General features: G+C 46.5%; 2 protein-coding genes across 2 annotated transcripts; both read left to right on the forward strand.

Annotated features, from left to right (window-relative positions):
- The first annotated feature begins 6,536 nt into the window (after positions 1-6,536).
- BDV27DRAFT_13675 (uncharacterized protein) lies at positions 6,537-9,216 on the forward strand. Its single transcript, XM_032068832.1, has one exon. It carries the CDS (start codon positions 6,709-6,711, stop codon positions 9,088-9,090), a length of 2,382 nt encoding a protein of 793 aa, XP_031925936.1. The 5' UTR covers positions 6,537-6,708; the 3' UTR covers positions 9,091-9,216.
- Positions 9,217-10,201: 985 nt separating this feature from the next.
- On the forward strand, positions 10,202-11,560 carry BDV27DRAFT_130838 (thioredoxin family protein). The gene is made up of 2 exons (XM_032067505.1): positions 10,202-10,634; positions 10,746-11,560. The coding sequence occupies exons 1-2, from the start codon at positions 10,603-10,605 to the stop codon at positions 11,044-11,046; spliced, it is 333 nt and encodes a 110-aa protein (XP_031925937.1). The 5' UTR covers positions 10,202-10,602; the 3' UTR covers positions 11,047-11,560.
- Positions 11,561-12,862: the final 1,302 nt, after the last annotated feature.

Raw genomic sequence — 12,862 nt, forward strand, 5'->3', positions numbered from 1 at the left:
ACCATTACATGTCTATAACATCAGTCCAATCTTTTACCAACAGGATCTTGTTTCATGATTCTTTTTATTATCTTGAATTTTGTTTCGGTTGACTATGACCCAGAATCGAACGAATCGGCTTCGATATTCGGCGGTGTGATGTCGAGGATGCGGTGAGACAAAGGAAAGCCCTCTAGTCCCTTCATGGAATCTCTAGAAAGCGGAAAAAGTTCCAATAGGAACTCCAGTTCCCGTTATGTCACGGTTATGCAATCCAATGTACCTCTGGTTGGGCAATAGGGTCTAGAGACTTCTGGGGACACAGAATCTCTGCTGGCACTCTTTCCTTTCTCGTCATCCGAGGGGGCCCGGAGATTTCATTCTAGGGACTGTTCAATAATTGACCAGGTTGCATATGATTTATAAAGACGAAGGATAATCTTAGTCATGCCAATCACGACCCTTGCAATTTCCGTTCTAACAGCGACAGCCGTTGGAAAAGTTAATCGCTAACTATTTGCAGGAGATGGATGGTCTTAATTCTAGAAGTTATTATGTCTATCAAACACAAATGGTCAAAGCCCGTTTTACTCCAGAGTTAGGCCTCAGTTACGAGTCCTGCCTGTGGGGAAAGACACGTGCTTTCCACGGGAATTTCGCTAAAGCCCACAGTCAAATAGGTGATTGGACGGGCCCTGGCTTGTCCCCACTGCCCCTCCGTCGGTCCCAAGGTTTCTGTGCCGCTGGCGGGCCCATGGTTGGGATGTGTTTTGTTTTATTGGTACGCATTCTACAGAGGTGTGTTCCTAAAGTTATCAGACAGGTGGGTCTTGTGGCACGTGACCGTTAGCCAATAGAGTGTTTCTTTAGAATATATAAGTAATGCTTATTGGCCAAAATATCACGTGATATACACTAGCGTAGTTTGATAACATTAGGAACACACCTCCGTAGTCGGGTAAGACTTACAGAGTTCGGTACAATGTCGGGCTGGTTGAGGACACCGTGTAGAAGGGGAGAGAGAGCGAAAAAATACAATAAACCAAAGGCGTTAGGTATACACTACTAACTGCCAACACTTCACATTATATGTCTTTTTTGGCTGTCAGTCCAGTTACTTTGCATTAACTCGGGCCGCTATCTCATATTACTTATGATCCATCCATCACAAGAAAATCCGTGCAATCAGCAACCCCGCCTTATCCGCGCCCCGTATCCATCGATTAATGCAATCTTTCCTACAACCCCGGTCCGCAATCAAACCAAGCCTATAGACTAAGCCCTCGCTCACTTCGAGAAACCACATCTCCCACCTAGTGGCTTGCCAAACATAAACTCCATCACTTACGGGAAGAAAAGATAAGTCTCGAGGATCTCTGATGGGATAATGGGCGCAGAATCACTGGCACCCGCAGAGCATAACAACTACTATCCTAAAACTCAGAAGGAGCAGGGATCACAGTCACACCATGCCCCCGAAAGCGACAAACCCCGTGATTCCTGGTCACTTAGAGGATTCCTGAGTCGCCACGTGAGCCGTCGGTATCGCGTTCTGGAACGGGAGCCGAATAGACTCCGAAAGCGATTTACCAATTAGATGGTGGATGATAAAATTGTATCCATTGCTGGTTTTCTTTTTTTTCCTCTTTTTTTTTTTTTCACCCGCCTTTCCCTATTCTAGCACCACCCATTGTCTCTGGATAATGGGGGATTTACCCGCCCGGAGTACCCAGTAGAGGGGGAGAAAGAAAGAGGGCGTTCGTGTATGTGTGTCTCAGACAAAGGAAGAATTCGAGCCGTCCATTCCAAATCTGGCCACGTGCGGATGTATCGGGCTTGCCAACTGTTTGGATATTCAATGGTGGGATTTAGTGATGGGCCCTGTCTTCGACTCATATCAAGAACTGCCATCTATCAGTTCCTTTGCCCAAGTGAGACCTGTGATGGATCCGCTGAAACCTCGATTGGAGGGGAACAGTTCAGTAGTCGGCTGTTGTCGGTCTCACTAAGCCGTTGGGTTGAATACCAGTTGTTGCTTGGCATCTGTATAGCAGGCATTCCGCCCGTCCATGGTTTAGCGCGGCATTGGACGGGCGATAGCGAGGTTTCTCATCGGAGCTAAGCACATTTCGAATCGATAGCATCCTGAGGGTAGACGGAGTCTTGGAGCAATGCTGGAGCCGGGATATGACATGTACGATAGCGAACAATGAACAGAAATGGTAAAAGAGCCAAGATACTATTTAAGCAGGAGGGGGAGGGGGGAAATAGAACAAAGCAAGACTGAATATGAAGAAGACAGCAAGGGGAGATAAAAAAAAAAAGGTTGTGTTAGGCAATAAGAAGCCTTCCAAACTAGCCAAAAAGCTCATTGGAGGTACTTCGGTTCTTATGTAGACCAACTGCCAACACAGGGTCAACGTGGTTCCCTACAACACTGGCAAGTAAACTTTCAAGTCCATGCAAGACGATTTAGCGTAATGGCGACCGCGGGTGGGCAGAACTAATATCAGAAACCTTTCAAATAGAACCCAGTTATTCTGATCTTCCTGGTGTTAGTCGTCAAGGCGAGACACTGAGACCTGCACCGTTGGCTGGTATTGTGACAATGGCAAAAGGTATCGATCAATACATTCTTAGCTTCCCCGGTATATAGTTTGTGACATGTAAAGTTATCATTATGCATGCAGTGTGACACAAAAGGCAAAAGTATTGCTGTATAATCTGACCTTTTAGGATACTCTTGCTCCAATTACCCGTAGCTTAGTCGTATGACGATTCATCGAGACTAGGATAAATATTTGTGCTAAGGACAGTGGGCTCAATTGGAGGATTGATGCTTTAGAAGTTTTTTGGATAAGCGGAGTCTAGAAGCCGAATACCTGAGGATGAAGAGTGTTGTAATGTTTCTTACAGTAATAAAAATGTCATGCTGGCGCCAAACCCATCATCGTGATTAAAAAGAAATTATACCGCCAATCAACAACGCCGATCACAAGATCACAATCTACTACCTCAATCTTAACTTGATCGATGTAGGGCTTCGGGCTACTTTCAGTCGTATGAGTTACGATGGCCTGCGTTGCAGGTCCAGAGGGAGACTGTTGGCCATACCCTAGATAGCTCCGGCATCTTGAAGCTTCGGTAGATGTCTGAGGAGGGTTTCCCTGCAATTTCCCTTACCCGTAAACAGACGTCAATTGATTGTTTAGTATTGGCGTCCATGCAAGGCTGAGGTTGTGGCTTGCTCGTTATTAGGTCTGCTTTAGTCAGCTGGAATGTCTTCCTCTCGGTTCCCCTGCTAGATTGAGATCTGGCCGAGTCTTTAATTAATGAGATGCAGGAACAAATGATCCACTGATTTTCCGAAGATGGTCGATTCACAAGTACGGAGTATACTCTAGCTTTGTCAACAGGCAAGACAGCTAATATTACCTGAGGAGGCAGTGCCTTGTAAGACATGCGATAGAATCAACTGAAGAGTGTCTGAGAGTGGGTGTCCAGGTTGTTAATTCGCAGTCATCGGTAAGCAAGCATGTGGGAAAAAGCGGACATCTGTGTTGAGGTACGTAGCCTTCTGGAGACCTGAGTCATTGCGCTGCAATCGAGATACCAATGATAGGGCAGAGCCATTGTATCGGCACAACCGGAGAGGGACCACATTCTTTCGAGCGGCCCCGGTTTGCGACTCGGGTAAGAAGTCTCATGGCCCTGAGTTCGGTACTTGTATGACACTGAGATTGCATCTTCCAATTATCGATGTTATCTCCCTTGTCCATGCCCAGTAGTTAATCGCGAGGACCCAATCTGCAAGGCATAATAAATTGGGTGGATACGTGCTGTCTAATGAAACGAGAGAAATTTGTTCCGGAATAATTCACGCATTGCGGTCTGGCAGGTTGTTCCGAATAATAATGATTGGAAATGAAATCCATATCCACATCTGCGACTAGGAACGTCCAGACCTGCACCGACTGGCACATTCTCGGAGGGAAGGCTTGAGGTGATCGACAGACGGAACACTGAAATCTGAAGGTCTGAAGATGAAGTTTGGAACCTAAGAGTTTAGTAGAAAAACAAAAGCCCCACGCTCTGGGAAGTTACCTAAAAATGGAGGCTCGACCGTTACATCCATGGGTTCTGCACGGCATGGCCCCTGCGCCTGGGCCTGTCAGTGGCTGTCATAAACGTACCACGGTACCTGACTTTTTCCCTTCGGTAAGCACCCAAGAGCGCCCGGGGAGGAGCTTGGTTACAGCTCAGTTAATTGAAGCTGGCACCGATAAAAAAAGTTGAACTGTTCCAATATAGAGGAGTGCCTCCTAAAATGTGAACGTCGGAAGGTGTTCCTTTTCTTGGTAGGCTTTGTTGCTGTTTTTCCCGTCAGGATCGGTGTCACTGCCTATCCTGTCCCCCGTTGGATAAGCGAAACTAGCACCCAAGTCTTAGTGCGACGTTATGCTTTAAAACCTCTCCACCGGGGCATTCCACTCCATTGTTCGTCGTCATTTTAATATACCTAGTATACCTAACGGTCTTTCATAATATTTTTTCCCTTTCCTCTCTGGGATCCACTGATCGGGAGGGTAATGTATAATAATGTACGTATATGTACGGAGTATAAGCCTTGGTATGTACTATACTCCGCAGAGTATTGGAACTGTCAGTCCGATATAAAACTTTTTGTACTGTGTAGATACCGTGTGATCATGATGTCTTGGATGACAAGCACAACCCTATATTATATGGCTGCTTAAAGTATCGGACCTTAGATCTCATATTAGAGAGTTTCGGCAACGAATCTATGATGAAGAGAGCCCACTAGGCGTTTAAAAATGAGATAGCCACCCGAAAGGATGCAAGGTAGGCTTGGTAAGGCCTCTGGAACACGTAAACAGGTATTGATGTCGTGATTTACTCCCTTGACATCAGAGGCTGTGTTAGCGCTGTCTCAAAAGACTCTAATGTACCGCTTCGTCTCACTCACAGTACATCTACCTGTTGCATCCTTTTGAGGATACCAACTGCACTAATGCGCAGGCAGTTGGGCAAACGTAGAGAGCTAGGCTGGTACTTGGTGAATATCCTACCCTTCAGTAGAGTACCGGCTTTGAGAAGTGAAGAAAGCTTTTGCTCTGGGTTTTCCTAGTAATATAAGGATTCTGCAGATATTATTGATCTGATTCCCACGAGTCGTTCTGAAAATCCATAATGACATCACGCTCGCATATCCAACTTGAAGCAAATGAACTATTGAAAATAATGATTCTAGGCATCTGTTACCACTGACAACAGTATCGGACGTAGCCAAACACCCACAGTACCTCCGGGGTCCTGGGTAATTATTGTACGGGACGGTATTGTACTATCTGTTTCTAAGTATGGAGAGTGGAGCACCGCTTGGACGGGACCTATTGAATACTAACTAATCCATGCCTAAGTGGTCCCTAAAGCAGGTACTAAAAGGTACCTAGGCATTCAATTCCAATGATGTCTCTCCCTAATCAGTGGTAACAATGGGATTGGGCTTCAATCTGGCAGTCTGGTCTAGTGGATTTAGTTCCCCACATGTGAAGAAAATTTTCATGATCAACCTCCGTTGGACTCCTTCCCTGCCTGTTTCTGTTTTCTTTGCTCTGACTGAATATTGAGGAAGTCTCCTACTTATTCGTGAGGTTTCCATTTGAGAAAAGCCGTTTCGGTAATATTCATCAGAGTTTAGGAGAAAACCAAACTTTGAAAAAGGAGATGTAGATAACAATAAAATGATCAGCAGACAATCAACGGTTCGGACTGACATGTAATTTTCGTGATAATAAGGTAAAACAATAGACGGAAAAGAAATATGGATATTATTTAATTTTATTTTATATATATAATTTTTTTTTTTTTTCTTTTCGGGGAGAGGGGAGGGAAGATCCTCTGGTTCAAGTGGTCCCTCTTGTGACGGCCGGGCCCGGGGGCGCTCGCGGTGTAACCAGCAGGCCTGCTCCCCTGGGTAAAGTGACCCAGAAAAAGGGCGGTTTGTTTGTCTCGGCCCTCGCAGTCACTCTCGCAGTCCCTCGCTCACTGACTTGACTCTTTTGGGTATTGGGGGTTTGGTCTTTTGGGCTCACTTTTCTTCTTGTTTCTCCCTTTCCTCCTTCCTTTCCTCCCTTGTCCTCACTTTCATCTTCTTCGTCATCTTTCGCTTCAATCCCGTTCGTTCATTTTTGATACTTGATTGTAATCGGTGGAAGCTATCTTGTTTTTTGCCACTCCTTGTGGCGTGTGGCTCCGGAGGGTCTTAACTTTCACCTGGACAAATAGCACTCGCTCAGTACTTACGTTTTTTCTACCCGTTCGTTCTAAACCAATAGTTTCTCTTTCACACCCCCAGTCCATACCAACAACCGGGGGGTCTTTCCAACTCTTTCATCTTATACTTTCTTTTTGTCTATCGCTTCGAGTTGTCTCGGGTTATCTTTTTTCAGTGACGCTTGTTAGAAAAGAAAGAGGACAAAGAAGTTTAACCTTGATTCACAATTCAACTGCCGCCGGATTAACCGTCTGTTCTATTTATTTCGGTTGCTTACTTCGAGCCACAGTCTAGATTGTCTGGTGGTCGCGTGTGATTCCCAGTCCCATCATTCCTCATGAGCTCAGTCATCCGGCCCGAATCTGCATCCGAAAATAGTTGCGTCCAAGTCTAATTCTTACGCTGGACGAAAGAACATATGACCAGGCGCCATGGCGATATGGCCGTTTGGTCGGAAGAATAAGCGGCATACTGTCCAGTTGGATACAGTTGCTGCGGCTGATGTCCATCTGCCACAAGAACCTCGCCTTAGCCTCGACGATGCCAATTTGAGAAGGAAACCTTCCCGCAAGAAATCTAAACGACAAAAAAACAGACACTTACAGCCTGCTGACGATCTCTCGGGTCCTGTTCAAGATGCACCGCCTCTCTCTTCACAGCCGACTCTATATCCTCTACCTACGTCACATAGCGAGCGGGTGAAAGGTGCACGGGGCTCGTCAGCCCGAACTGGTCTGACTCTGGATGGCTATATGTCTCGTACTACCGTCGGTCAAGACCAGCCCTCACTGTCCCGAAATGCGTCTTTGCGGAGACAAAACCGTTCTGAAACTGGGCCCGCGGTTCTGAAGAAAAAGCTAAGCAAGCGAAAGGCCTACGAGATCGCCAGGGAGCGAGAAATTCGTCTAATGTCCTCATCTCCCATTGATATACCTCGTCGTTCCACTACCTTGCCTTGTGAACAAGGATCTGCCTATACCCGGAGAGGGCCTAGAACCCAGAGTCGTCGTTCAGACCGACACTTTTCTGACGTCAGCCTCCCGCTTCGCGACTCTGCATCCTCACTATCAGATTACTCTGAATCATGCACGTTTAAAGTTAACGGCTTCGCTGCCTGGACTCCCCGTCCTGTTATCCGCTATGTGGAGGCTCCTCGTGTTCCCACAGCAAGAAGTCTAAAACCATCTGAAGCGTCAACTCGGAGAGAAACGGCCACAGCTATTTCCGTTTCAGAGGATAATCTCCGCTCGAAGAAAAGAGTTGACAACTTGGCCGACGACCTTGATGCAGGTGCGTTGAGGGAGTTGCTAGAAAGAGATCGCCGACGAAGGGAAAGGAAGAAAGCCGAAGAGTATGAAAAACTCCAGCGCAAACTGCAGCGCGAGGCTGAGCGCCAAAGGTTGGAGGAAGAAATTGCTAGTGGTTCTCACGACCACCAAGGTGAATCGCAGGACATGGCTGAATCTCAGCGAGGTCGGTCGAGTGCCGATTACCCTGCTGAATCTAGAGAGTGCATTGCTGAAGATGCATCTGGATTAAACGAGACAAGACACAATGCTCCCGGGGTTTCAACTGGTTCATGGTTACGGGGTCTTTCTAAAGGCACCGAACGGAGTGACCGTCAATCATTCGAGAGCGTCCATGTTATTGGTAACATTGATGATAGCTCCATCCGGGAGCGGAGGTTGGGTATGCGGCGCAGCTTCGCTCCATCGCAGGAGATGGGTATGTCACGCAGCACTCTATCGCCATCTCATTCACCGACAAGACGCGAGGTTTACAGTCCAACGTCCTCACAGGCATACAATCTTGGCAGGGAATCTACCTCGGATGTGTCCAGAACTATTGACTCGGAGCGACGGCTATCCGATCATAGCAGTGGGCGCGTGAACACAATAACCTCCTTATTTAGACGTGGTAGCTCACGCCTCAAGCGGCGCTACCGCGAACGTTTCCAAGACCGTGGTTCAGAATTCTCGTCGAACACATCGCATGAATCTTTCTTCAAGGTTCCGACACAGTCCTCAGGGCCTCCTCCATATGTCCCCCCAAAAACTTTCTTACATTCCGGTTCAGTGAAACGTTCCCAATCTAAATTCAGGGAACATTTCGGTGACGAGCCCTTATCGCCCCCTGACTCACGGCTACAATCGCCCGATATTCCTGAGGAGCCCTTTGAACAGTCTGAAATGGAAACTGAGAAATCTGAATTGCATGAGAAAACGCGGTATCCAATTCCCGGGTCTGATTCGGAACCTCAGGATGCTCGTGGAAACCGTCACTATTCTTGGGGCGATAGCATGGAAGGGGACGCCGATAACATTCCTCTATCTCAATCGCTGGCATCAATAGATTCAGAAGGGTCTTGGATGTCAGGCCAATTCCTTCGTCGTATCTCTCAGAGGACGAGCACCCCAGCCCGACCAAGCCTTAGCTCCTCAAGAAACAGATTGGACGAAGAACGTGAAGAGCCACCTAAGGAGGAAGAGATCACGGGTAACGAACAACTTGTCAAGTTTAGTACCAACCACGATGAGACTACCAGAGCCAGCCACGTACTTGGCGAGCAAGACAACGACTTTGAAATGGTTAATGCACCAGAGCCGACTGAGGAGACCTGGCATGATGAGATTGCAAAGCGTCCTGTGCTTGTCAACCCAGCAGTCCGGCCTAAGTCGAACGAGGGTCTGCTCAATAATGTTCAATCTATGTGTGCGATATCCATGGAAGAGGAGTTCAGTCCTATCGAAGAACATCCAGCTGAATTTTATTTTGAGACCAACGATGACTATGACGGCCGCCATGGCCATTAGGATATTACCACTGCATCGGGCAGTTAACCCATGGCCAAACTTGACTGGGGCCTTATTACCGAGCCTGACCTTGGTAATGTGATGTTCATTCGCCGTCCTTTGATTTTCTCCTTGGCGTTCTTTCGTCCTAAGAGTATTTAATCAGCCTCTTTCGTATATACCCCAGTCACTTCTTTGAAACTTTCCTTTGTCTCTCCTTAGTGCTGTTTGTTTTGCACGTGTTTCATGTGGCACTTGACGTAGCCATAAGTTCACTTCGTTCTTGGATGTCTTCCCCGTGCCGACTCGTCGTTTTTGCTCGCGGGCGTTGCTAGTTCTTGTGTTTGTTGATACCCCCACATCAGCTGAAGTTTGAATGAGTTTGCAAAGTTAATGGCTCTATTTGATTCATTTTCTTCTGAACTATATCCTCCCGATAGACTTGAAGCAATCCCATTCTTCGATTCGATGCACATATTGATGTCAACACGCAAGTCGTCGTTGCATGCGTGACTTGCTTTTTCTTTCGATATTGCTATACCCTTTATTATCCCCCCTGCCAAATTATACTAGTTATTAATTGATGGTACATGAGAGTCTAGTGTATCGCAATAATGACAGAAAAAAAAGATATTATTTCTGGTTACGAAGATTTCTAATTCTCGTAGACTGAGGATTTATGCTACTCTTTAAGAAACAACTGTTGTAGCTAGGCTGTAGCTAGGAACAGGCGATTGAAAGATAAATGTAATACTAGGACTGTTCCAAGGAAATCATAGAACCGTATACGGAGTACTCCATACTAGTTTCTTCTAGCATTTTCGTATGGTTGCCGTGTTTTCTTAGACATGCCTAGTACGAAGTACTACTAGTTTAATGCCTAAGGTACTAAAACGAATGCCGATCCAGACCATTCCTGATTGATAAGCGACGGGGAGCACGCCATTCCGGGCCGCCGCTTTAAGCATGTTTGCCCTGCAGAAGCGGGAGAACCAGAAGCGTCTTCTCACTCATCCGCCCATTGAATCCTCCCATCCTACTACTCAGGAGTGACCAACCAAACCACCTCATTGCCACGCATTTGTAACCAAACATGTATTCTTTTAGCTTGACCAATCAATTTAATAGTCTCCTGCGAGTCTCGCGAGTGACTTGGTAAGCAATTTTATCCATCCATAGAATCTCATCTATGAGCCGCGTCCTTTCTACGGTGGCCGAGAGGATTCGGTGTCGACAGGGGGAACCCTGTGATGATTATTCATCCCGTGCACCCTCAGGCCAACCGACAACGTCATTTCGGGATTTAAATTCTCGTTTTGTGCCCCTCTATCAGCCCCTCATCCGGAGCTAATTAATATCTTCCCTAGTTTTAAATCATCCACCGCTCGTCTTTCCTCCCATTCTCCTGTTAGGATCTCTTCCAGAGCAATCGCATCTACTATCTCCCTTCGCCCGTCCGTTGGCACGCACTTCAATCTCACTCGACGAGCTTTTTCCTCTACCCCCATCGTTCGATTCACACCTTCATCCACCATGGCTGGCGGCAACGTTCAGGAGATCAAGAGGTAAGGCTCCACTCTCTTGCACGAACACCGAACAACAATTTGTTTCCCACGCCCCTCTGTCTCTCTTCCTACGTCACCCTCGGTTACCTATATCACTAACTGTTCGTACAGCAAGGAGGAATTCGACACGAAGGTTCTCAGCTCCGACGCGGGCCTTGTCGTTGTCGACTGCTTCGCCGAGTGGTGCGGTCCTTGCAAGGCCATTGGCCCTAAGGTCGAGGAGTTCAGCAAGAACTACCCTAAGGCCAAGTTCTACAAGATCGATGTCGACGAACTCTCTACAGTCGCTGCCGATCTTGGTGTCCGCGCCATGCCTACTTTCATTTTGTACAAAGATGGCAAGAAGGTGTCTGATGTCGTTGGCGCCAACCCCCCTGCCCTCGAGGCCGGTATCAAGGACCTGATCGCATAATCAATGATTGACCTGGGGTTGTGTGTGGCATTTGCTTTTTCATGTTAGTCCCTAAGGGAATGTGACTCCATCATTTATATCCATCCCTGATGGCAAAGTATTTAACTGTATCGCTATCGTGGCCATAAACTCAGCCCATGTGACAACTCATATCACGATCAAGAAGCTGTCAGAGTGATGTAATCCAGGACTTCTAGTTCGGAACAGGGGAATCGGCATGTGTCCCGCTGTATAGGACTTCTGATATACAACGGCAGACCAGGGGTCTAGTTCCCAACAACGAAGGCTCAAGATGAAGATAGGACCATGAAAAAAAATAGCCTACTTCAACTCGAACATAATTTCAAACCTCAGCAAACAGAGACAATGACCCGCACTGCCACCAACGAACCCTATAGGCAGAAAAAACAATGAATCGTTGTGGGACGTAGCAGGTTAAATAGCACATATGTTCCCTCAAATACTTTTGAACAATCTAGCTAGGTACTCTCAATTAACAAATCCCCAGATAGGATACCAGAGAGGTAGAATATATAATCTTGCTACTAGTACTACTAGTGCCAGTGATCATCCCGAAACTCAATTCAACCAATCAATCTTCCACATATACACTCCAGTACTAGCAGCATGACAACGTACAGCATGCATGCTGCATGCATGTTCATGCATAGTATGCACGTTTAAATGCCACGCACAGAAACACTCTTAGAACTGATAGCCAGAATTTATTCCCCTACTGGTAATAGTGTTAGGGTCAACATACTGAGTTGAATTTAGTTTTACACTTAGTAACCAATAGTAAATGCTTGTATGTCATTTCCTTTTAGGGTTGTGTCTTCTCACTCGGTTAGCTTTTTATGGTAGGATGTCGGTATTACTTTTGTGCTGTTGTTGGATTTAATGAGTAGTTCATTGATAGTGTTGTGTTGATTTGCACTTCGCGCTTTTGTTTGCTGGTAATTGTATACCTGACGGAGTCATGAACCGACGCTGTTTGAACGTGGTATAGCCATGCCCCTCTCTATTCTTAATATTGCCACCGCAATAGAGAGTAGTAGGTAGTTAATAATTTGGTCCAAGATTGTCGCATGTGAGATTGATTGACTGGTTTGTCTGGATACTCGTCTATGAGCTGTGTTCTGTTCATAATTCCACTACAAGAACGTATTTTAGGAGTGCTCACTCGCATATCTATTATCACCTACCATGAAAAGGCCTGAAAAGCGCATATATAATCGCATATATTTAATTTCAACTCTACTGCGAATGTTTGGGCTGACTTCTCGTAGCAGCTAAGATATCTACTATGGATCTCTCTACCTAGGATCCTTGGCGATCGAATGACTTAGTAGTAGCTCTACTGCGAGAAGCGAGTCAACGCAGTAGGATGAAGTGATACGTGAATTTCCATCTCTGCATCTCGGGGAGCTAGTGACACCAGTGGACTATTTTTGCAACCAATACCCTACCGACAATCACTGTCCTTTCCTGCGGGGAGGTTGATCTGAGGAATAACTGCTTGAAATACACATGACTGGACCCTTGTATCCCTGAGTCACCGGATATGTTGTTAACCTCGAGTTGGCTGAAAGGAGGCTTTTCAATCAAAATATTTGGCGAGTGGCGGCCGCCACCACCGGATATGCCGAATACTACTTGGGCATTATCGGGGCTCAAATTTTGTCGGTTATATTCGCAATAATAATTGAGAAGACTACCGAACCGCCTGCGAGTGATTGGCGTGAGGGAGCAACTTGTCCAGAAATCTGGCAGTTCCAACGAGTACACCATCGGCCACCATAGACCGGGGATTCAA

The sequence above is a fragment of the Aspergillus caelatus genome, assembly GCF_009193585.1.
Source record: "Aspergillus caelatus strain CBS 763.97 unplaced genomic scaffold BDV27scaffold_129, whole genome shotgun sequence".
Lineage (NCBI taxonomy): Eukaryota > Fungi > Ascomycota > Eurotiomycetes > Eurotiales > Aspergillaceae > Aspergillus > Aspergillus caelatus.